The sequence below is a fragment of the Crocodylus siamensis genome, chromosome 1 (genome assembly GCF_052110815.1).
Source record: "Crocodylus siamensis isolate JL-2025a chromosome 1, ASM5211081v1, whole genome shotgun sequence".
Taxonomy (NCBI): Eukaryota; Metazoa; Chordata; order Crocodylia; family Crocodylidae; genus Crocodylus; species Crocodylus siamensis.
The window spans coordinates 103,779,302-103,804,454 of record NC_143395.1 but is presented as its reverse complement, the minus strand read 5'-3'; the positions used below and the strand labels follow the sequence as shown (position 1 = coordinate 103,804,454).

Genomic DNA, 25,153 nt, shown 5'->3' with positions numbered 1-25,153 from the left:
AAAAGTAAAAGCATTCACAGTTTTGAGAATTCAGCCATTTTAGTTATACTCCTTTCCCTCCACCTCTTCTTCAGGCAGCTTCTTCGGAGGTTATAGATCGTGGTGTGCTTTTTTTTTTTAGTTAAATTCTTAGAATTGAAATACTTTGTAATATTATGTGAATGTTTATACATTACTCGGTATACTTTTTTGTATGGTTATTTCGCTTTTTGGGGGGTTCATTTTATGGTAGTGCTTATAGTTCTAACAGATTGGAGCCATGTTGTGCAACTTTCCAGAGGCAAAACTCCTGGATAATGAGGGGTACTAATCACTGGAGAGCAGGAATGGGGGGTTATCTGCCCTGGAAACCAGAAATTTCCTGGCTGCTTCCATGTGGTGTCTCTACCCTGCTGCTCTCTTATGCTAGTTATGCTATTGCTAGTTTCTGTATAGTGTCTAAAGCACTTGGAATCCAGAAATGAGACAGAAAACGATGGAAAGAGAAACAAAGGTGCTAAGTGAAGTGCCCTGTATAGGCTCATACAACAGGTCATTGGTAGAACAAAGAGTACAACTCAGGTCTCCTGATTGACAAGCCAGGGCACCATGAGACCCCTCTGCTTCTCTGCAGCATGCATGCACTTCTTTTCAGTAATACTGAAGACAGTAATTCTCAATCACATTCAGGGTGCCACAAAAAGTATGAAGAGATAGGAGGGGGCATGAGGAGATGAGCAGGAAAGAGCAAGCTCAGGCCCCAGGTGTGAGGAGTTAAGCAGATAAAGGCAAGCTCAGACTCTCACTGCTTTGCTGCTTGTCTGCCTCCACTAGCTGGCCCTATTGCAAGGAGATAAACACTAGGTCTCAAAATGGGGTGCCATTCAGTTCACAAAAGTTATGGAGAGAGGTGTTGAGTCTAACAAGGGGCACCTTGAGTCTAAAAAAGGTTGAAAAACACTGGCTAATGGGCTCAAATCAGGAGTTGTGCAAGCACTTAAGGATATGTTTTCACTGCAGCATTAGCCAGGATTGATCAAGTATGGATGCAGTGTTCCCACTGAGAAACTGTACCTGAGCCAAAATGGTGTAACATAGGGATGGGCAAAATGGCAGATCCAGCCAGCAGCCAGACTCCATTTCCCAGCAGCCCCTACTTGCCTGGCTGGGGCTGGTTTCCATGGAGACCCCAGCAGCAGCTGCCCTGTGATGGTGGAGGGCTGGGGCTTCCATGTCAGGACATGCAACAGGGCACAGAGCTGCTCTGTAGCCAGGCTGGGATCTTGCAGCTGTGACAGTGTGGTCCGGAGCTGGGGCAGAGCTGCGATCTGCAGCCTGCACGCTCTCGGCAGGGATGTGCAGGCAGCGGATCGTGGATCTGCCCTGGTTCCTTGCAGTGGTGATAGCATGGTCAGAAGCTGGGGCAGAGCCTCAATCTGTTGCCTGTACATTTGTGGCTGGAGCATGCAGGCAGCAGATCGCACCTTTACCCCAGGTCTGGACTACGTTGTCACCTCCGCAAGATCCCAGCAGAGGCAGCACTAAGGGGAGGTTTGGGGGGACTATAATCACCCCCAGAGTTCCCTGTACCTGCGCCACCACCACTGCTGCCTGCCCCGCACAGGTGGTGGCAGCGGAGCCTGCCCCATTCTGCCTGCAGCACAGGCCCCCTCTTCAGTGTTCCCACCAGGAAGAGGCTGGCACTGCTGCTGCCTGCAAATGCAGCTGCTGCTAGGGTCTCCAGGGAAACCAGCCCCAGCCATGTGGGGAGGGGCTGCTGGGAAATGGAGTTGATTGCCGGTCAGATCCGGCCCGTGGACTGGACTTTGTCTGCTCCTGGTGTAACAGCATCCATAGTCAATAAGACTGCATCCACTGTAGTGCTCTACTCGCCCATGTCTTGAGAGATTTTACTGTTTATTTATTTATTTATTTATTTTGGTGGGAGTTCCTCTGGATTCTAGTACGCACATCTTTTTGTTGTCTTATTTTTGCGTGTTTGTACGTGCTGGTTTTTGTTTTCTATAACAGAGCTACCTCCTAGCAGTGACTTAAAAATACTTTCTGCAAATAGCGTCCAAATAGAACTCAGCTGTGGATGTGGCCAGCAGCTGCCAGGTCCAGATGTGGGGTGTTGTGCAAGGCAGGGAATGTGTGTTACAGTTGCGAGTGGGTTCATGCTTCTGCTTCCTTGCTGGTGGCAACCCTGGCCCAGAGAGAGAGAGGGCACACTTGTGCGTCCAGCATGCCAGAAGCAGCCCCGCCTGTCTGGCAGCACACAGCCGCTGGAGACAGCTGCCAACCACCTGTGGGCAGATGCATTCACTGGGGGATGTGCCCACCTGTGGGATGGATCTGGCCCATGGGCCATATTTTGTTCACCTCTGAGTTAAGGGCTGTACCCAGCTTAGAATTTTATTTAATTATCCAGTTAAGACAAGCATTTGTTACAAGTTGGGAGTCAGTTTACACTTGCAGGAAGTTTTAGGTATGTTTATGCTGTTGGGGTTTTTTCATAAGATACAGAAATTGTAAACTGAATTAAAATCTCTGGTAATTGCTCTGGGTTGTGCACAAACTTATTTGTATTGAGAAACACACACCCATTGTCTTGGGGTAAAGTGACCCTTCAGAGCATTGCAAGGCAACCAAGTTCTAGATAAGATTAAATCAACATAAAAATGGTTTATAGAGACACAAGGGTGTATTGTTTACACTGGTGTGAAAACTAAGTAATATACCATTAGGCTATATTGAAAAGGAAGGTTAAAAAACAACACTGAAAGGATGATAAGTTATGTTATTTGTTAGAAAAAAACTCTCTCAAGACCATAGTAAATGTTATTTAAGTTTTTACAAGGAATAGAAGCGTGGTTTTTTTAATAAGAAAATCAAACCGCAAATTATTTAAAAATACATTTATTCTTTCAACACTTGCAAGATTTGGTGTAACAGTGTTCTCAGAAAGCTCTCTCTGATACAGGTACTTGATAGTGAGGCGTGCAAAATCTTAGGCATATCTCAGAGACATTCGTTAGCTGAGTTTTATTATTGAAATAGGTTCTTATGAAGAAAAGGTTTTCTTTGTTTGTTTGTTTGTTTATTTCTTTATTTATTGCAATTCCCTTTTTCCAAACAGACTGGTTTGGTAGAGGTCCAAACTAGCTGTTTAGAATTCTTTTTCATAGTAACTAGAGTTATATATTATTCTGCCTGCACACTTTAAGCTGATAAAATTTATTATGATTCAGAATTGCCAGTGCATAACTATATGTATAATTTCTTTTTTTTAAGGTGCTTTTACTTGAAGTAGTCTGATTGGCCCTTTCACAGTTTGGATGAATTTAGTGGACAATCACTCCAGCCATGTCGTACAGCACAGGTTTTGGGGATCCAGCTCAGTTAACCCAACGTATAACTTCTAACATCCAGAAGATCACACAATGCTGTAAGTTGCATTATTACATGTTCATATATATTCAAATAATTTAATATACTTATATGCCTGTGGCTAGTCAAGAAGACTGTCCAGTTCGATTTTTTTCCCCTCAAACTTTAGGAAATTGGGACTTGCATTTGTTTTAGTTCCTCTTGGAGACCTAAGAGATGATCCCAAATTTGGTATTATATTAATTTAGTAAATGAAAGAAATTCGGTGTTAAGATGAGCATATCCATCTTTGTTCTTTTGAAGTATTTTCCTGTGCAATATTAAAAAGCTTTTACTGTTTTCAAACTTTGTATTGAACTCTGACAGACAGCTTAAGTTCCTTTCAAAAGAAACACATTTGAATAGCAAAAGGAAAAAAAAAACTTTTGAGAAACCATCTTCTTTGGAGAAATTGACTGTATCTTATGAAAGTCACGTGATATAGGGCAGGGACATCATAGGGATGTGAGGCTACAGGCAGGTTACCAGAATTTGGGGGTGGGGCCAGAAGGTGGGGCCTGTTGCAGAACCTGGGGCCTTTGGGCTCTAGTGGATATGGCAGTTGGTAGCAGGAGAGTAAGCAAGGGCTAGTACAGATCCAATTGTCCTACAGCTTCTTGACTTGACACCATGGCCCATGTGCTCAAGCAGCTGCTTGGCCTATGTGCTTGCCCTACTTTCTCCCCCAACACTGCATGTCCTGGGCTGGAGCCACCCTGGGTTGAAGGCTGGAGCTAGCCCACAAAGAGTCCTGTGGTCTGGATTTGGCCTGAAGCATGAAGTGAGTTTGAAGCTCCTCGCATAGGATAAGAACTTATGGGAGACCTTTCAGAGGGACAAGTGGGAAGTGAGTGTCTACCTGAAACTGGAAGTTGGAGTCGTAACTGGCTCTTGTCTTAGAGAAAAATCACTCTTCTAAACAGCAGAGTTTGTAAATGTACTTGGTGAGAGAGGAATGAGAGTTTGTAGATGTACTTGGTGAGAGAAGTCCTTATTTTAAAAACCAACAATTTAAAATGCTGCTCTGGACAAAGGCAATCCTTTTGAAATGTGAACTTGGGAGTAAATAATGTGTATTTACCACACTTACTCAAATAGAAGATGACACTGATAATAAGACAAACCCAAATAATTAGATTCTATGTATGGAAAACTTTATAAATGCATTCTAATTTTCCAGATATAGAATCTAAGTATAGGAGGTTTGCTTTGAATTTGTCCCCCTCACTGCTACAGCAGGGAAAATAAATCTGGAGGGGGTTAGGTGGCCCCTTTGCTTTGTAGTTCTCCCCTGCTTTTTCTGCTAGCAGTCCTTTCCCTCTTTCCTTGCTGTCAGATGCATGTGCCCAGGGAGAGCAGTAAGTGAGGGGCAAATTTGAAACAGCCTTGAAATTAAACATGGCTATAGCAACTTCACATATATTAGCTAGACAATTCATCCAGAATTGATACATTACCTTTTTTTGAAACTGATGAGGTTTTAGCACAAGTATTCCATAAACACACTTTTGAACAGCACTTTTGTGTCTACTTATATATACAATATTAGTCCAAAGCCAAAGTCTCATGATTTATCACATAGTTCTTTGGGCTAGCACCAACCCCCCCGCCCCGGGAGTCAACAGCATTTCAAACCCTGGTGACTCTACAGCTCAGTACTTATCAGTATGTGTGTGTACTCCAGATACACTCCCCCACAAAGGATCTAATTTGCTAATTGGCTGCCACTTAAGATTGGAACCAGGTGTTCTTGTCACAAGTCCTGAGGTCCTCCAAAAATTTATATGCGAATGAGGCACAGGGCAACCTGATCTGGCTTTACCTCATGGTGGGTGGGGCTACACCAGTTGTATGTGCCCAGCTGAGAGAGGGGGTGACAGAGGGTGAATTGTCCCCAAACTTGATGAACTGTTTGATGCCCCATTTCATGATGCTTGCCAGGTATTTAAGGCTGGTGAAGAAACAGGAGTTATTGGAAAAGGGATAGAAAGGTACGTTTCAGCTGTGAGAGTGAAGAGGAGGACAAAATGTATGCAAGGTAGCAGCTCACCATGACTTGGAAAAAGAGTCAACAGCAAGGAGGACTGCACTGAACGGACATTACCACATGCCTTTTTCAGATGGACTGCACTAAGTTATCCTTGTAGTTCCCATCAGCACATTTGCCTGCTATGGCCCATTTCTTTTATAGTCATGCTTAGTGTTGGCTGCATTTAATCAACTTCATAGTTGGTTTGTATTGCTAAGCACATGCTACTTCTGGCAGCAGTTTAATGGTAGACACAGTATTTAGTAAGATTTCCTTGTATGTGATTCTAAGATGAGGGACTTGTTTCTCTGTCTCAATTAGGGAAGGGGCAGGAGGACTTGTATTCAGGTGAATTCAGTATGTGAACAATATTGCTCAGTCCAGTAGTGTAACTAGGACATGGAGAGTGTGTAGGGTAGGAATAAAAAAATACTGCAGCTGTGCAGTCGTGCCAGAGGCAGCCTAAAGTCACTGCTGTCCCTGGCTGCATTGTTCTGCCTTTTGGCTCAATCAAAAGGCTATACAGTGTGAATCCAGATGCAAAGGTTTGTTGAAATGAATGGGACCTGAATACCTGTAAGGACCTGGGCCTAAGCAATTTCTTTAGGATAGCACAGGAAGCAAATAGTAGTATTTCTTCAGCACTGAACTCCGTTGTAGCATTAGTTGGCTAACATTGTATTCTCTGTAACCTAGTTGCCTTCCCTGGTTCGTCCCCATATGTTAGTCCCTCTCTCAGATACTCTATAACTTTGTCATTTTTTGGTTCACGGCTCTTAACATTTTCTAAGAAAATTCAGTCTGCATGTCCTGTGCCAAGAAAACAAATTATCTGCTGGGTTTATTTCCTCCTAAGTAAAAAGCTTTTATGACTTAAGGTTTTTTAAGTGCGTGTTTGTTTTTATTATTTGTAGTTTAATTTGCAGAGTTTTTCCTCTCATTTACTTGGAAGAACATTATGAACTTGATGAAAATCTCTTCCTGATAACTTTGTAGCTACTTTGTTACACACACCTAAGCACAAACAGCTAAAATTAGTGGCATCTTTTTAACTTGCTTGTGGTATACACCAGACTGTTAACAAATGTAACAATTGCATAACAAGTTCTTCCTTGCTGAAAGGACTCTATAAACATTAACTAGGGAGAAGAAAAAGTTATAATTAATCTAATCAAAGTATGAAGAACACTTTAACCTTCTGTTAATTCAAAAAAGAGATGGAGGTCAGTTTAATGGTATTAAAATACATAGGCCCTGAAATTCTGTGATGTACTTGAGCAGTTTTTATGTTCCGTCTCCTGAAGTCTTCTCAGTTAAAATTAAATGTGGGTTCTTTCACTTCCTAATTTTGATAGAGACAAGCTATCAACAAGCACACTGATTCATGATGATTTTTTTTTTTTGTGATATGTGCTCCTACTCATTAGAAACTAGACTAATTTCAGATAAATTGTACCTTTTTGATGACCATCACACTGGAAATTGGGCAACCCAGAAGTAGCAGGGGGAAGAGGAGTGATCTATCCATGTGTTCCATAGCCTTTTACCAAAATTCCATATTATCCAGCATAACTCAGAGACTGAATTATGTTTAGTCTTAGAATGGTCGTTTTGGACTTTTGCTCCTATACCTTAGCATTTTTGTACTCTACAGAAAAGTAACAATTTCCAAGATAAAATTTGATGACAAGTTACAGAAATAAGCAGACTTTTCTCTTGGACAAATCTTCTTAGAACATGACTGTTGCTGTAATTTCACTAATGAATGAGACTGGAAATACTGAAGACTTGTGGTTTAATTGTTTTAAAATTTAAACTTCTTTATTCTCAAACCACAGCTATGTAAGACTAGTTTTACTCCTATTAATAACTTAATGGGGTTTTCAGGTGCTTCCTCAGATATAGCAGCCAATTTCTCTGATCCTCTGTCATGGTTGAGAAAATAACACTGTAGAATAAACTTCTGGTTAAAATTAAAGGACTGCAAATAAGGACACTGACTCCCTCTACATGTTACAGGTATTAACCTTAAGACCTGGCTACATGTGCAAATTAGCTACCGACCATGATAAAAAGCCAACCAGTTATAAAGTTAGACCTGAAAAATGTGTAGTGACTTTATAGTTGGTTGCTATCAAGCTTTAATTTGCATGTGTAGCAGGGTCTCCGCTGCAGCTAGGAGCCCCATCAAGTGATGGGATTCCAAGCTGTGGGGTCCACTATGTCCAGTGTAAATCCCCCAGGCCCTAGGGATCAAGGCAGCCATGATCCGCAAGGATGCATGCAACCCCTGAGCCCTATGAATCAAGTTAGCTGTAAACCTCTTGGTCCTTGGGATTGCACCAGGGTTTAATTTACCCATGAGCCCTAGGGATCATGGGGTTCCCCCATACCTGGGAGCTCCTCAACTGTAGGCGTCCCAGCCACAGGAGCTTGCTTTTTGCCAGTGTAGGGGGAACCCAGGATCAAGCTCCCCCTGCATCAGCTGTAAGGTGTGATGGGATCTAATGGACAATCCCACAGTTGTGCCTCCTGTTATGTACATGTGGCATGGCATGAAGCCTGATTGTGTGGATTGCACATTAGATCCCATCATTCCTTTACCTGCACGTGTAGAAGGGGCCTATGATCAAAAGTTGTGGGTAACGATTCCTATGGTATGCTAAGTATCCTGTCTATTGCGCCTCTAGGTAATGTAGGCCCATTTAATGATAATGCAGATTAGGAAGGTACAGAGGCCAGGATCATATGAACACTGGCCTTGCTGCAGTGACAAGTACAGGACACTTCTAAATCCTCAAACAAGTGTCTGCAACAATGAAGCTCTTTAAGCTAATGTAGTTTGTCTGTAACAGATACCTGCTTAAATACAATACTGTTCCAGATAACCCTTTGTCCACCTTAAGTGTCTACTTATTAAAGTTACAAGAATATTGACCTGGTTATCTGATTCCAGACTCCAGATGGGGGGCTGTGGTGGTCTCATAAATCAAATGCCCACACTGAAACATTGTAAATTGGCATGCGGTTCACATCATTGGTAATGATTTCTGTATTCTCTTTGCAGTTCCCTGAAAGAGCAGTCTCACCAGAGTTTAGTAAAGATGCATTAAACAACACTTAAAAATTCTTGTAGACTGTTAATGAAGGGGAGTTTCTTCACACTTAGAATGACAAAGACAGTTCTATAATACCGTAATATATATATTTGCAGTGTCTTTAAACCACACTCCCTTTGAAATGAAAACCTTAATTTAGAAATAAGTCTCCTAAAGTAACTTGCATGAAATTGAGCTGTCTCTTCCATGCAATTCTATGTACAATCTGTTTTTGAAATATAGAGCTAGATTATGCTATTCTTCCTCTCCTGTGAATAGGCACACTAGTGAAATCTTCATAGAATCATAGAAGTAGGGTTGGAAGGGACCTTAGATCTTCAAGTCCGACCCCCTGCCTGAGCAGGAGGAAAAACTGGGCTCAGATGACTCCAGTCAGGTAGGCATCAAGTCTCTTCTTAAAGACCTCCAGGGTAGGAGCCAGCACCACTTCCCTTGGAAGTTGGTTCCAGATCCTAGCTGCCTTAACTGTGAAGTAGTTCTTATGGATATCTAATCTAAACCTACTCTCCAACAACTTGTGGCTGTTATTCCTTGTTATGCCAGGGGGCGCTAGGGGAAACAAGGTCTCTCCCAAACTCTTCTGGTCCCCCCTAGTGAGTTTATAGATGGTCACCAGGTCCCCCCTCAGCCTTCTCTTGTGAAGGCTGAACAGGTTCAGGTCCCGCAGTCTCTCATTGTAGAGTCTGCCCTGTAGTCCCCGGATCATGCGAGTAGCCCTCCTCTGGACCCTCTCAATGTTGTCCACATCCCTCCTGAGGTGGGGCGCACAGAACTGGACGCAGTACTCCAGCTGTGGCCTGACCAGTGTTGGATAGAGGGGGAGGATCACCTCCTTGGCCCTGCTAGAGATGCACCTGTGGATGCATGACAAGGTCCGGTTAGCCCTGCTAACTGTGATCTCGCATTGTTGGCCCATGTTCATCTTGGAGTCAGTGATGACTCCAAGATCCCTTTCTGCCTCCATGCTCTCAAGAAGGGAGTTCCCCATCTTATAAGTGTGCTGCTGGTTACTGCTGCCCAAGTGCAGCACCCTGCACTTGTCAGTATTGAAACGCATCCCGTTTTTGTTAGCCCACCCCTGTAACCTATCCAAGTCTTGCTGCAGTCTTTCCCTCCCTACTAGCATGCTCACCTCACCCCAAATTTTGGTATCATCTGCAAATTTAAACAAGTTGCTTTGCACCCTGTCTTCCAAATTGCTAATAAAGCGATTGAACAGCACAGACCCAAGGACCAAGCCCTGCGGGACTCTGCTGCTCACTTCCCCCCAGGTCGGATATGACCCGTCCACCACTACCCTCTGAGTACGACCCTTCAGCCAATCTGCAATCCATCTGACTGTGTAGGCATCAGTGCCACAGTCAGCTATTTTTTTTAATGAGGATGGGGTGGGAGACAGTGTCAAAGGCCTTGCTGAAGTCCAGAAAGACCACATCCACCTGCATCCAATGCTTTTGTGACCTGATCATAAAAGGCAATCAGGTTGGTCTGACATGACCTGCCCCTAATGAAACCATGCTGGTTGCTCTTGAGCACCAACCCCTGCTAGCTCCCTCCGCACCCTGGGGCGGAGAGCATTTGGACCCGCTGATCTGAACACATCCAGCCCCTCCAGAAGCTCTCTAACCCAGTCCTTCCCAACCTGAGGTCTGGAGGCGTTCCCCTCGAGTCTGTCCTGCATCACAGTGAGGAAGTCCCGGTCCCTGCACAAGAAAATGGAGGTGAAGAATCGGTTAAAGAGGTCTGCTTTCTCCTCTGCTGCAACCACCAGTTTCCCCAGAGGATCTTGCAAGGGCCCCATGTTTCCCAGTACTTTTTTCATCCTCCCTATATATTTGAAAAAGGACTTTTTATTATCTTAGGGGATGTTTATAAATAAATGAAATTTTCCTTCTCTTTTTCTACCCACCCCCATTTGTTTTGGGTTTTTTTAGACTCAAGTTTCTTAATAGTAATGATGGTGCAGGTCTGCACTGTTACTGTGTAGTGCCAGGGAGCACTATAGAGGCATGCTGCGTACACTGTTACACTGAAATTATGGTGTTTTGCATTATCATGGCACTGGGCACATGCTATTAAGCCTTCACAAGTAAACACTGTAAGGTGAAAAGGGGGTGATGGGAGGCAGAACACATGTGGATGCGTGTGTTTAGGATGTTTGCTGAGGTAGTCGGTGGACAGGGCAGTAGATAACCAGGTTGGGGTCCTTGCACCAGGGACAATTTCTGCAGGTTATTCAATAAAAAGATATATATTTATAGAGCCTGGGACTCCTTAATAAGTGATTGCCCTTATTACTAGGCTACATTTGTGCTCCCTTGAACTGTTTGCTGCACAACAGTTCAGCTTCAATAGGAAGAGCCTCCACCTTGCCTAGGCAATGGCCTGGTCTCCTGGAGGGTGGAAGATCTCGGTTCTTAGCTACTTCAGTGTGAAGACGGCATTGAACTTTCACTTTTTGGGTGGCTGTTCTAACCACAGGTCTGTATCAAAAGATGACCACCACCCCCAGCTTCTCCACTTTCCTGGTGTCTACAGTTTCAAAAGAAAGCAGCCATAACTTCATTTTGTGAGCAGTTTCATTCCATTGGCAGGTACCTAGGCATCTCTGAGTTTGCCTATTTAATTGGATAGGAAGGAACTAAGAATTCCTCCTTAGCCAGAAATGAATCCAGAGTTTAGACACTGAGCTGCTGAGAGGGGGGCAGGTCTCGACACTTTAGGTGTCTAGCAGAACTTTAGGTGTCTAGATAATTTTGCAGTTAAACAGGTACCTGAGTTTAGCAGCCTTCACAATTAAGGTACAGCTGAGCTGAAGCTCTGACTTACAAATTTGGATCTAAAGTGCCTAAACTATGCTTGAGCCCTTTTATTCTGGGTTCTGTGCGTGAGCCCTTGACTGGATCTAACCCTCAACTACTATTTTTTGTCATGTGTAAAGCTAGATATAAGAATCTATCCCGGTTTTGGATGGGATTTTCTTTCTTAAATTTAAAAATGATCGAGAGGTATCCCTAAACGGTGAGTTATATAGATGTTGTGTAGTTCAGACTACTGACAGCTCTTTCAAAACTTGCTTGTTTTTACAGGTAAAGAAAATGTTCTGCTGGGTTATTATTTAATCAGTGTTTACTAGAGGAGCAGCAGTTTCAAAATGGTTGGCTTTTGTAGCTCACACTTGCTCAGTTGTTGTGTTAATTGAATGATAACGTGATTGAACAGAAATCTTTTAAGACCACCAGAATTTGTTTTGTTTGTTTTTTGTAATAACATTACATGTGGATCATTTAATTTTTTTCCCGATGACTTCCTTGATTATGCTATAAAACAAACTCTCCGCTCTTTGCTTATAGTCAGAGAACACTAAGAACAAATAATACAGCATAGTATTTAAAATACCGAGAGAGGTATTTGAAACAGCATTTCCTAGGACTCTCCTGAACAAACTGTAGGATGATGTCATAGAAATTAATCAGGGAAGAGGGTGGGGAAAGAGTTGCAGTGTGTATTTGTTTGGGCAGGGGAGAGAGGAGGGATAGGTATGCAGAGCTGATTCTTTGGTTGGGAGTGGAGGCTTTGGCTGTGTTTGTTCATGTGGAAAATACATTACCTGGAATTGTTACTTTTTTTCTAGTTATTGAAACTAAATAAGACTGGGGAAAGAGGTGACCACAACTAAAAATCATGTTAGCAAGATAGCCTGCAGAAAACCTGCCCCTCTCTGTTCTGTCCTCCAAAGCCATGAATGTTGTTGTTCTTCTTCTAGGTTGTTGTTTTTTTTTTTACCAAGTTTGTTTGTTAGATATCTATGAGTCTGTAACCATAATGTCTACTTCCTTATGTTTAGTAAAGAGCCATCTAATGGACAGAAAGAATACAAAATGTTGAGGTTTCAGGAAACTGAAAGTTGAGCAGTGGAGTCTTCACTTATTTTTTATCCATTAATTCACACTGCTTAGAAGTGTGAGAATAAAAAGGGGAGACTCTTTTACAGTTTAATGCATCTGTCCCTTCAGTTGAAGGCTAGAAAGTGCTCTTACACTGCTTCTGGAGACCTCCAACACTACAAATAAGTAATAAGAAACTAAACCCAGGCTTTATGTGTGTGCCTATATAAGCAAGAAACATTAGAAACAGTACGACGCATCATATATGATCACGGTTTAAGTGCTGACACCGGGAGTTGGATTTACAGGCAGTATTCAAGTTTTTCACATGTCAGAACTGGGAATTATGAGTACCCACTGCAAAAACCTTTAATCATCCAGTGCTACTAATGTATTCCCCTTACTGGAGCAACCATTGCTAACCATGAGAAGAAAATGGGGTATCTAGGCTCAAATTACCCTACTACTTAGCCACCTTTCTGCCTTGCTTGTAAGCAAACTGATGTTTTCAGCTTGTTGCACTGTGGGTTGGATATGAATAAAAGATTTAGAGGTGAAAAGCTTTTTATTACTATTTACTATTTTTTTTTCCCCAAAAGAGTCAGTTTTTCATTTAATAGGTATTTTCAATGTTGGCTCTCTCAGCTATAATTCACTTTCATTGTATGTCACAGTTTATTATAAGAAAAATAGTGATTGGTTATAGTTATAATTAAATGAACTTGTTAAATATGTCCTAATTAGAAGAAAGGGAGGAGGAGGCACAGGAAATGAACCTTAAATGAAATGATTAATGCAAGCAAAGGAGTTTACATGGCTGCATGCTACCAAAACAAAATTGGAAGGTAGATTTTTGTTTAATACCACCTTGTACAGCATTATTCCTTTTATTATCCCCTTCCCCCTTTTCCAAGTTTTGTTCATTTCAGTTGCAAGCTCCTTGGGCCTATTTTTTTTTCTTAATTGCCTGTAAAGCATCTAACATTTTCAGATTTTATAAAAATACTGATTTCTCTGTTACTTAAAAATTCTGTTTTTATTAATTGAAGTGGGGCAGTTGCATGTGATTACTGTTTCATTCATTTCCTTAAAAAAATATTAATGATTAAAAATTGTTAATATAATAGGGCCAGATGGTAGCCTGGCTTGCATGGTGGTATAAGGGAGATCCCATCTTCTTTTGAGCCAGCTACCTGCATTGTAGGTCACAGCACCAAAAAAAAAAAAAGTGCAGCCTTTAGTTTGAGAGGCTGGTATGTTCATATTTGCAGGAGTTGAAAGGATGCTGTTGGTGTAACAAGATATTTCCTCCCTGCAATTACTGTAGACATGCTGGTTTGCTGAGGGGAAATAAATTGCTCCAGGTAAAAGACCGGTGTTTCTTAATCAACTCCGCCTTGTATCTGGGGAAGGAGGAAGTAGACATGTTTTTCTGTTTTGGTTTGTTTTAAGACCAGCATAACAGTATATTGCACCTTGCTTAGGGATGCAAGGCAAAAGCCCAGTATTCAGAGAGAGGAAATATGTGCAGTGAGGTTTAGCTAGAGTTCATTGGCTGGCATCAAATTTGGCATGCCTATAACATTCTCTTTTTTTTTTTTTTTCATTTATAAAGTTCATGATAGAACTCTGATTAGTTGATCACGTTTTTGTTGACTTGACTTTGCAAGTCTGGCAAAAAGCATTTGCAAGGTCAATGTGTGAGTTCGATGCCGAATTGTATAAGGACTCAATTAAGCACAGGCTCAGACCTGGATGTTCAATTTAAAACTTTTATTGTTTCACAAAGTCACAAACTAAGGAGGTCTGTTGGTTCACAAGGTTCCCAAATCAAGCCCTTGCTTTCTAACCCGGAGGCTAGGTGCAGCTGCCTGATTCAGTAGTCTCAGAACTGGTCAACAGCTCATTTAAAAGGAGTCCCTTATCTTTTTTTAGACAGAAGATACAAAACTGTCCACACTCTGACAGTGAGGCATCTAACATCACTTTACTATTACTTATATATGATAACACATATACATATGTATTTCTAATTCTTACTTCTGTTGGTTATTTAATTAACTTATCTATATTATAATATCAGGTGATATGCTCTGTATTATAATTTTTACACTACTTATGTTAATTCTTAATGACCTTTATGTTTCTTATGTTAATTCTTCATTGCTGTCTTTAGCAGAGTTAAAAGGTCAAGGCTTACATAATATGCGGTTGTTTTTCATCATTGCGATTTAGCCATGCAGTTTCCTGTTTTAACAATATAAGCTGCTTGCTTGCAATTTTTATCATTGTCCAAGGATCGGAAGGTCAGCATTTTCATCTAAGGGTCAGAAGGTGATTACCAGAATGTCAATTGCTGACTCCTCAACTTCCTTGAAACACTCTGGGAGTTTTAGTGCATTGTTCTTAATGCTAGGCCTTGCTTAGCATAACCACTATCTCACAGTCAATAATACTGTATGCAACAAGGACAAATAAATACATTTCAGAATGAAGCTTGAACAGGACAAACGTTTACTTTTTCCCTGCTTTTAATTGATAAAATATTCATGTAGCTTATAACCTTCACTTGGCTAACAATAAATGGATACTGTTATTCCTTGACACTTCAGTGTTGTTTCTCCCCTCCCCTTCTCTCTGACACACACCTATGGGTAAACATTTTGTGTCCCAATGTGACACACTGTCAATTTTTGAGGCAAAACAAGCCTCAGTGCAGAGAGCACATATCTGGTGGTCCGTTTCACCTAAATGGGTAGCTTCCTTAGTCCTGATACCACAAAACAGCAAAAATTGTCAGACGCATTCTTGTTTCCCTAGTGCTCTGGGAGTAGACATTTTCACCTCATTTTAACATTTGATGATTCAGAACCATATTTGCTGTATCACACTCTTCTTTCAGTCTGTGCCCCCAATTTAACAAGTGGATGGATTTTTAAAAATACCTTGCAAAGCTTTTTACTTGAAGCTACCTTTTGCCATCTTATTTATGATGGTGAGAAAATTTGAAGTAATCTATGTCTTGTAGGCAAAGTTATTCTTGGGTAAATGAAAGAGAAGTAGACATGAGGTACACATGATCAGAGGTGGTGAAGTCAAAGTCTGTAAAACAAAAAACAAGCTCTGTATTTTTGTCCACATTCTACAGTCATTTTGTACTTCCATATTTAAACTGATCAATCTGAAACAGAGTTTGCTGGGAAGTTTTTGTCTGAAATTTCTCATTTGTCAAACCCAGGTTGTGTGTGTGTGAACATGTTTTATTTCAATTAAACTTTTGACAGAGAAGTTTTTCAAGACCAGAAACTTCATTCCGGATAAAATCCCAGTTAAATTATTCATCCAGCATGTTAAATCCCTTCTGTAGATCCAGGACTTAATCCTGAATCCCCCAAAACAGAAATGAGCACCCTTGCCACAGGACCAATTAACAGGGAAGTGTTGAAATATTATTTTTACTGTACATGGAGTCAGCTTGCTATCCAACTCCAGGGGTGTCTTATTTTCCTACTTTTCTTACTGGTTGTCTGCTCTGAAAAGTGACAACTAAAATGGCATTGCTGTGCATAATAGATATGTTGGTGGGAATTCACAGAGTTCTGTCTTGGTGTTAGAATATTTTGCTGCTTTTTAAATTTCTTGGGTTCGGCTCTGTGAGGTTGTAGGCGAAGGAGCTGAGAATTCCCTCGTTCTGTGCATTTTGAGTGTAAGTAAATGCCAGTCAGACTGTACTTGCCCTTTGTGAGCAAAGTTGCACTCATTTCATAAGTATAAACGAAATTCTAGCTTGGCTCAGAGCAAAGGTTCTCAACCTTTTTCGTACTAGGATCCATTTGCCAAGATCAGTGGTTTGTCCCAACCCACGCCCTGCTGGCCCTGCTAGTGCCTGACCCAGGGTCCCCAGCTGGCCTGTGCTGAGGCCCCTCACTCCCAACCCGCTGCCCCCATCCAGCTTGGGCCAGAGTGCAACGGCTGCGGCGGTTCTAGCTCATATGGGTGGCAGTGGAGCACGACTTGCCCAGCGCAGGCTGGAGGGAGGAGGAGGGGAGGCCTGCAGCACATCTGCCCTGGGCTGGGGCTTGGTCACAGCCCCTTCCACCCCCTGAGCAGTGTCTCCCAGCTGCTTCACCCCCATGGGCACCAGCCCTGGTGTTGCCAGCCCGGCCATGCAACTCCCTCCCAACCCTTCCCAACCCTTCCCTTGCTCACGGCCCTTTGAATATTCTTGCAACCCACTTTTGGGTCGCAACTTAGAGAAGTTCCATTGACAGTATTGATGCATGAAGGAAAAAGTCACTTTTTTCAGTGCTATATGCTTGTGTTGTTTTGCAAGCCAGGGGGCAAAAAAACCAATTTGTCAATGGAATTCTCTTAGTTTTGAAATTGTTGTGCAGGGTAAACAGAACCATGGGATAACTTCTGAATGGCAAGGAGACCAATTTCAGACATCTGGAATTTTGGCTCCCTGCCACTTATACCGACTGAGCAAATGTAAATGGATTGAACTGAACAAGATTGCAGCTGCTGGGGCAGGTTGTCTTGCACAAGTTAAGTGGGGGAAAGGTACAGAATATCTACTGTAAGCCTGCACAGCCCTCCCCTCCCCCTGACACTTCCACCTCAAGCTCTCGCATCCAGAGCCTCTCTAAAATGTGACTGATCTACTTTAGCCAAAGACCCTGAATCCAATTTACAAAAGGGATTTTTCTAAAAACAAACAAACCAGTGATATTATCACCCATTACAGGAGTGTTTGGAGAATTCCTTCAACTAAGACCATGTCTGTATCTAAAGGGAACCTGATGCCAGGGATGCTTAATCTTTTGGCCCTTCAGGCTAGATGAATGGTGCAAGGCCAGTCTGCAGGCTGGATCAGACCCTCTGTGCCCGAATTGAGCTCCATGCCACCTCTGCCCAGCTCTGCACCCGGACTGGGTCTGCACTGCCTCAGATCGGACCCTGCCTGACCCTGAATGCCTAGATTGGACCTACACCACTTCCAGCTAGATGTCCACTTCCAGATTGATCCTGTACTGCCTCAGCCTAGCCTCATATGCTAGGATCCAGCCTCACACCACCCTGCACACCTGGATTGGCCCTGTGTCCCCAAGTGTAGGATGCAGAGTCATGCTATCTGGCTAGTAGGGCTTCTCCCAGATCCAAAAATTTGACAGCAGGTAAGTAGCAATTAACACTGCCACCACTCCCCTGCCACCAAATTTAGAGAGGCTTTGGATTGCCCACAGGCTGGGAGTTGATATTCACTGCATAATAGATATTCAGGTGTTAAGTATGTCCTCAAACATGTCTTAAGCCACTCTATTTGGCCTGCCAAGACCCACTTGGGCCTGCTCTTGAGTCCTTGTTTGAGGATGGCATGCTCTGATGACATTTGAGAATGGAACAGTGAAGCCAGATAGAACTAAACACAGCCGCTCAGTTCGGAGGTGAATCTGTGATCCTACAGTTATGCAAAATGAGTCTGGGCTGGAATAGTGCTGCGCTCTACCTGCAGATCAAATGTGCTGAGTCTATTAAATGTCCATCCTAACAAGGATTACGATGGGATTGGGGAGCATCATGGGGGTGGAAAGGGAAATTCTACCCTGCAAAGCTGTTTGTGTGTGCAGGTCCAGGACAGTTCAATAGGGAGCTCCTACTGGACAGTAAAGACATTGTACAATCCTGGACCTACTGGCATGCAAAATGTCTGGCAGGGATAATGAATCACTTGTCCAGACTAGGAAACATTAAACATAGCAGCTACTAGCTGCTGATCTGCTGTTATACCCTGTGCAAGGCCTTGGAGCACCTCCAAGCCCATACCCAGTATCAAGCAACATTAACAATCGCTTATTTCTCATCTGAGGTATATGTAGGTGTATTTTCTGTCTTACCCCCCTAACCTTACATATGCAAGCCCACTGTGTTGGTCCAATGCTTAAGTCCTTAGTTTTTCCTCCTTATGGCTGTTGTGTGAGGTCTTTGGACGTAGACAGACTAACAAATTACAGTGCATTAAAGGAGGCTGGGGACTTATTACTGAGCAGCTGGTTCACGGTAACTAGCCGTATGCCTGCTCTTATCCTGCGGTAAATTAGAGTTAAACTAGTAGCTTATTCTCATAGTAACTTAGCCCCATTTCACTACTGTTTACTTCTCACTTAATATTAGGTGAGAGTGACACAAGAGCAATTGCTGTGTGTCAGTTGCTCTGTGGTAAGTCCCTGTCCTCCTCAAACTCATGGTCTGTTCATATTGCATGCAGTTCTTGGCCTACATGACAGCAGCTTTAACCAGGGATCTGGACTTCCCATTTACCATGGTAAAATGCAGATTTCCCCCTTTTAAAGGAGAAAAATGCAGAAAACAGTGGGTTTCCCCTGCAGGCTGGCAAAGTTCCAGCCTGCAAGGAGCTGGGGAGAGTGGGAGGAGGGCAGTCAGGTAGGGGGGCCCATGTGCACACATGCACATGCCAGTGAGGCAACATGGAGAGCAGCCATTGTTGCTTGGGGCCTGGGGCTGGGATGGCAATGTGTGGCCCCAGGGCCTGGCCCAGGAGCTCGTCTGAGGCATGGCAAGGAGGACCGGCTCCCTGCCACTGCACGCACTCCCAGGTAGAACATGGGGAGCAAGTGCCCCCTAGATTTGTGCATGGGGCAAGGCAGGTTGGCAACAGCAGGTGCAGTAGTGCAGAGTTGTGCCCCCTGCTGCTGCCAAGTGGGCAGGGGGAACCTTGCCATGGCGGCACAGGACTCCCAGTGGCGACACTAAACCTTCCCACACTGCTCTACCCTGCCATGATGGGTCCTATCCACTGGGCTACAGAGGCCCCCAGGGGGAGAGCAGCAAGTTGAGGAGCCCTGAGCCCACAGCTGCCAGTCTGCAGTCACCCCCACAGCTTTGCTGCAGCTGTGCCACCTCTGGGAGTGGGGGACGCAGGCTCTGTGCTCTGCTTGGGCTGCAGTAGCCACCCCATCCCATGGGTGGCAGCCAGGGCTTGGGCACTGCTGGAAGGGTGGGAAGGGGGCTGCGGACCTGGATCCCTGACCCCATAGGCCTGGCAGCTCCGGACCCCCTCGGGCTGGGCTTGTGGGCTCAGGGGAGGGGCTATGGGTAGGGAGTGAAGGGCACTGGCCAGGCTGAGGGTGCTGTGGATAGGGAGTGAGGCACCGGGGGGCTGTGGGTCAGGAGTGAGGGGCAATAGCATGGGCATGGCACCATTTATATCAGGCATGCTCAGTGCCACAAAACAGTGCGGGGGGACAGCTGCAGCTGGGCCCGTGTGCAGGTGAGCAAAGGGGGAAGGGGAAGCTCTGATTTTTCAGTGGTTAAAAGAACACAAAACTAAACACCAAAATGTATAAGAATTTAAAATGTATTTATTTTATTATTGGGATTTGAGGCACTGGTAGGCTTCCAAGTTGCTTTAAAATTGTAAATATATCAATAAAACATTGTTTTCAGCACACGCATGTGCACTGTTTTTATTGATGTTTACAGTGTGGCTGTATTTAAAATACCACTAGTTGTTTAATAAACTTTAATGTTACTCTTCAGCTATAATAAATACTGCTAAGTGTACTTCAGGTTGCCTTATTTAATTAGTTCACCAAAACCTTTTAAAATTATATATAATTAAAAATGATGATAACTAGAAAGTACAAGAGTTGAAGCTCCTCTTCTTTTGCATTCTGTCTGCTGGCGAGCTTGGAAGCTAAATATGCATCTCTTCTGCTTCACTTGCTTCATGTTTATCCATTCCAGTCACTTCAGTGCTGCCATCTGGATGCAGCCCCATGCTCCTGCATGCCCCTGGCTCTGCTGCTGTCCAAATGTAGCCCTCTGCCACCACGCATCCACTGCTCTGTGCTGCCATTATCCCAGAGGCCTTGCACAACCACATGCCCCTGGCTCCCTGCTGCTGCCTGGCAACAACTCCACACTGCTGTCGGCATATGGTCCTGTGCCATCGCCTGCCCCCAGACCCCGCACTGCTGCCTGGATGTGCTGCCTCTTGGCCCTCAATCCACACTGTTGCCCTAAGGTATCCCTGCGGTCTGGATCTCAGAGCCTAGGTTAAGTTTGATACCCCTGTTATAAGGAAAGCACAGCATCCACTACTCAACTTTTAGCTAAAGAAAGATTAATCCTGTCATACTTATCATGGAACCTGGATTTTGATGCCTTAATTTCACCCTCTTTAAAAGTAGGGATGGGAATACATTTGTGCTTCTTGCAGCAGAGATGAAGCTTGATTCATCTTTAATGTGCATAAAATGCCTCGGGAGTCTGAGTGGCATGCTCTGTGCAGGTGTACATTTTGCTGTTTTAACTAAAGTTTTGCAATTGTGTGAGATCTTTCTAAATACCAATTTTTAAAGACTTTTTAAGTTAATCCAATAGGCTGCCTTGATTTCCACCCCACCTTTCCCTTTTGTGTTGGGTTATCTTTATAATAAACCACTTCATTTTCTTATCATACCTGAATCACTTTAATCTGATTCAGATAGACAGCAGATACCTTTTTCCCCCCCCCCCCAAAAAATGAAAAAAAAAATTAGACAAACCCGGTGGAATGATTTTCATAAACTGCTTCCAAGTAACTCTTTAAATGACTAGGTTTTGTATGACTTCATCCGTAACTGGATAGTCTACTTGTCAAAATTCTCATTTACAGTTGAGCAACTTGATTATTTCCACACGTGGTTACTCAACCAGCAGTACTGCTGTAAGATACAGTCACTAAAGTATTCGTGAAAGAGAAGTGCTCTTTTAAATACTGCTGATTGGTAATGTAAAAATCCTTAGCAAAACCCTGTAGACAGAGAAGAAAGGGAAAATGCAGCATGCGTGAACATACCTGCTCATGTTGCAATTTCTGCTTAGGCTGCTTTGGCTCCAGAGCCATCAGATTGATTAAAAACTAGCAGGTTTTGATCTGTAGTATTAATTCAACCTGCTGCTACTCAGTATTTTAGAACTATAAAGCTTGGCCTTAGATGAAGGCCCTGTCTGTGCTGTAATCTTTAACCGAGTTTGAACCAGCTAGAGATATGCTTGGCTCTAAATATAACTTGAGTCTCCACACACTGCAGTTAATGTTCAGTTAATAATTGTAGCAGCTGATCACAGGTTGCTCATGCCAGGGAGCAAGGTTGGAACAAAGCTAACTTGTTGTGAAACACCATTCAGAAATAGACAGGTTGCAAATTAACCTTACCTGCCTATTTTCTTCCTCCCATCTCTTTCTACAGTAGGATGTATCAATAATCCATTGTTTTATTTTTGTGTCCTTCTGTGTGCATTCTCATTTGGTCCTATGATGGCATTATGGGATAGCTAGATAGGGACTGGTGAAAGATCTTTTCCCATTGTTTAAGTACTTGCATATCTTAAAGATTAATTCATTTGGGCAGCTTCTTAGTGCTTTTCCAATGCAAAGTGCCACTGAAGTCTTGGAAGACGCACAACCCATACCTGGCTTTAGTCTCTGCTGTGTTCCAGGCTCTTAGGAGGCAGGGCTGGAGAAAAGTCACGTGGCCAAACTCACTAAAAGCTAGCTGACTATTTATACAAGTGTCATAAATTTAGACCAGACTTCAGGTTCCTTCTGACTCAGTGCTTGGGATCAGTGAGTGCAGTGTGTGATCATCCGCAGTCCTGGTAGAAAATGAAGGTTGCTTTAAATCACTTGTTATATTCCCCTCATTCTAAACTTTGCTATCTGCTTCTCTGCCAGAGGTCAAGATTTGATTAGCAGTGTTAAGTTATTCTTAATGCACTAGAAACTGTTCACTGGTGATACATGCTTTAATTTACAATGGCAATTGTCCTATTCACAGGCTATGAATACTTTTCTTATCCATTCCCCCACCATTTTTTTTCCCCCTTGAACTGCTTTTATTTTTGTTGAACTAATAGAATCAGAAAAGCAGCTAAGAATTTCAGACTATTAGAGAAATGTGCATGTGATAAGTGCAAACTAGCAGTTAAGGTGAAGATATAAATCTCTGAGACTTGTGTGCTGTCATCCCTGCTTTACGGTTCAGAAATGTGAACTACATATGTTAGGTATATCAAGAGAATAAATAGCTTCCACTTGAGATGTCTGCATAAGATCCTGAAAATAAAGTGGGAAGACAGAATACCAAACACAGGTACTGGAGCGCACAGGACTGAGATGCTTAGACACTACCAACCGGAAAAGGAGGTTGTGATGGATTGGCCATGCCGGGAGAATGGGAAGAGACCATATCCGCAAGAAAAATGTATATAGAGAGATTCAAAACAGCTCTAGCAAGTGGGGTCACTTGTGGCAGTACTACAACGTGTGCAAAAATGATACGAAGTTGTACAACATCAGTGTAAAAAGCTTAGAGGAGTGTGCAGAATCCCATCTGATCTGGAGGGAACATGTGGCACAGTTCAACATGAAATGACTTTGATTCAGAGGGTGGCAACAAAATGAGAAAGAGAAGAAAGCAGCATGCTCTAAACTCAGATGACATGTGGATCTGTGACATTTGTAACAAGCAGTGTCCCTCTTGGATTGGGCTTGCCAGCCTCAAACAGATTCATCAGGCATCTGACTAGACCTCTTACATGTACGCTGTGATTCAGAGGATCAGTGGTTGCCTACTATTATCTATTCCTGTCAGCATAGTACTACCTCGAGTATTCAGACTACTGCAGAGCCAACAGAGGGAAAACCAGCATTGTTTTTGGTGAAAGTCACAGGTGCTCCACCCCTCACCCCTGATAAAAATAATAAACAAACAAACAAAAACCTCCTTTTTTCTGATCCAAGTGAAAAATAATCTGTGACAAGACTGGTCTTTGATTCAGATGTTTAAAGCCTTTTCCAGCTGCAGGATCAGATGTGGCAGGAACTAGTAAGACTGGTGGCTCACCATGCAGACAGGAATACAAAAAAAATTGACCTCTTGGGTAACTGAGTCTGGTCCCATACTGTCTAGCACTGCATTGTATAATCTGTCTTGTAAATCCATAAACTCCATCTTTTTAAAAGCAGTTACTGTTCTTTCTCTTGCCATCCTCTGACTCAGGCTCTATTCCAGAATCTTGTTCCTCAGGTGGTTAGAAGGGGCTAATCTCTGATCTAAATTTATTCATGGTTAATTTATACTTTCTTGTTGTTCAGTCCACTTTATCTTAAATAGTTCTTTCCCTCCCGTTAGTTCCCTGATGACCCTCATAATCGTTTATAAATGTTCTGGTTTGAGTTTACCTTTTTTGAATATGAGTGATGAGCCATATTCCCGATGAGGTTTCCTCAGTGTCTTCTATAACAGCATCAATACTTCTGTATCACTGCAAGTAAATGCCTTTCCTGGTGTAATTTTGTTGATTTCACGGCTGAATCACTGTAGTGGCTCATAATCCTTTTGGGCTCAACTAGTCCACCTATGGCCTTCTTGATCTCTGCCAGTTCCTACTCATGGGCTCTAAACTTATAGCTACAACTCTTATAATTATTCCCCAAGTCCATTCCCTTGCTTTTTGTACTGTTGAATTTAATCTCTGTCTTTGTGCTGCTTCAGTCCCCCAGATCATTTAGTAAATACCCCACTCATCCTCTCTTGTCACCATCTCCTAACTTCAGCAAATTTCTGTAGATACTCCTTGTATATTTTTAGTAAGAAAAATAAATCAATAATAGGTTTATTAGAAAGCAGTTTTAAAGGAGCTAGATGCCATCTTAATTGTTACAATTTGTCTAGAAACGTGTCTTTTGGCCATGGTCTGCTCCCTTTTGAAGTCAATGGAAGAAGTTCCAACTAAGGGAAGCAACAGTTGCAGTAAAAGGCCAATTTTCCCAGTAAAAAGTCAGAGTAGGATTACAGTCTTTTCTTTGCTTCATAATATATACTTTTAAATATATCAGACAAGGTGTGGAAGTGTTACTTACAATCTCACTGAACTGAAAGAGTAGTTTTTAAATCTGCCAGTAGCTTTGTGGTTGTAACACATTTGTAAGATAGGCATGGGTGAGAAGAGGAACTGAAATCTAGCTATTACGCTTGTATTAGCACTTCCTACAGGTGGTGCTTTTGTAAAATCCTGCTTGTGAGAGAAATTACTTGCTTGGGAAAACTAATTTGTTTACAAGTGTGTCCTGTTTTCTTTCCCCCTCTGCTGCCTGGGGACCTAATCGTAAGTCTGACTCTGAAATTGTTTGCCTCTGAAAGGATGTTGTTTCATACTAAAATCCAGAGGTCTTCACATATTGACTAAGACTCAATGTGCCAAAACAGCATCTGGCAACCTCTAACAAGCCGTGGGCTAAAACGGGCCACTGGCACAGCACAGGCAAGGGTAGGGGGCTCTTCCTGAACCTGCCCTGAGGTCAGGCAGCTGGGAACTGCGACCTCGTCTCTGTCCCCCTCCCCCCAGCTGGGAAGCAGACCCAGCTTCCAGCTGCCGGGAGGTGCACCAGGGCCAGGCAGCTACAAACTGTATCTGTGCTGCTGCCTCTCATCTCTTACACCCCACCCCCCAACGCCCACCTTCCAGCTGTAATGCGAGCCCAGCTGGAAGTTGCGTAAGCCTAGCACAACCCCACTAACTGGAAGTTGCACCCAGGTTGTAGCCGACAGGGGAGGTTGGGGAGAATCAGCAGTGGCATGGGGACAGGAGAAAGGTGCTGTTTGTTTATCAGCCCGGGCCCATGCACAGACAAAGCCCTC

The 25,153-nt window shown here is 43.1% G+C and overlaps 1 protein-coding gene across 2 annotated transcripts in view; it reads left to right on the top strand.

Moving 5' to 3' along the window:
- STX7 (syntaxin 7) overlaps positions 1–25,153 on the top strand; it is a 56,304-nt gene that overhangs the window by 10,528 nt on the left and 20,623 nt on the right. For both annotated transcript variants that reach the window (XM_090039266.1, XM_090039276.1), the window contains exon 2: positions 3,274–3,427. In XM_090039266.1, the coding sequence (XP_089895392.1) occupies positions 3,346–3,427 (82 nt within the window). In that variant the 5' untranslated portion in view covers positions 3,274–3,345. The remainder of the gene's footprint in view (positions 1–3,273; positions 3,428–25,153) is intronic.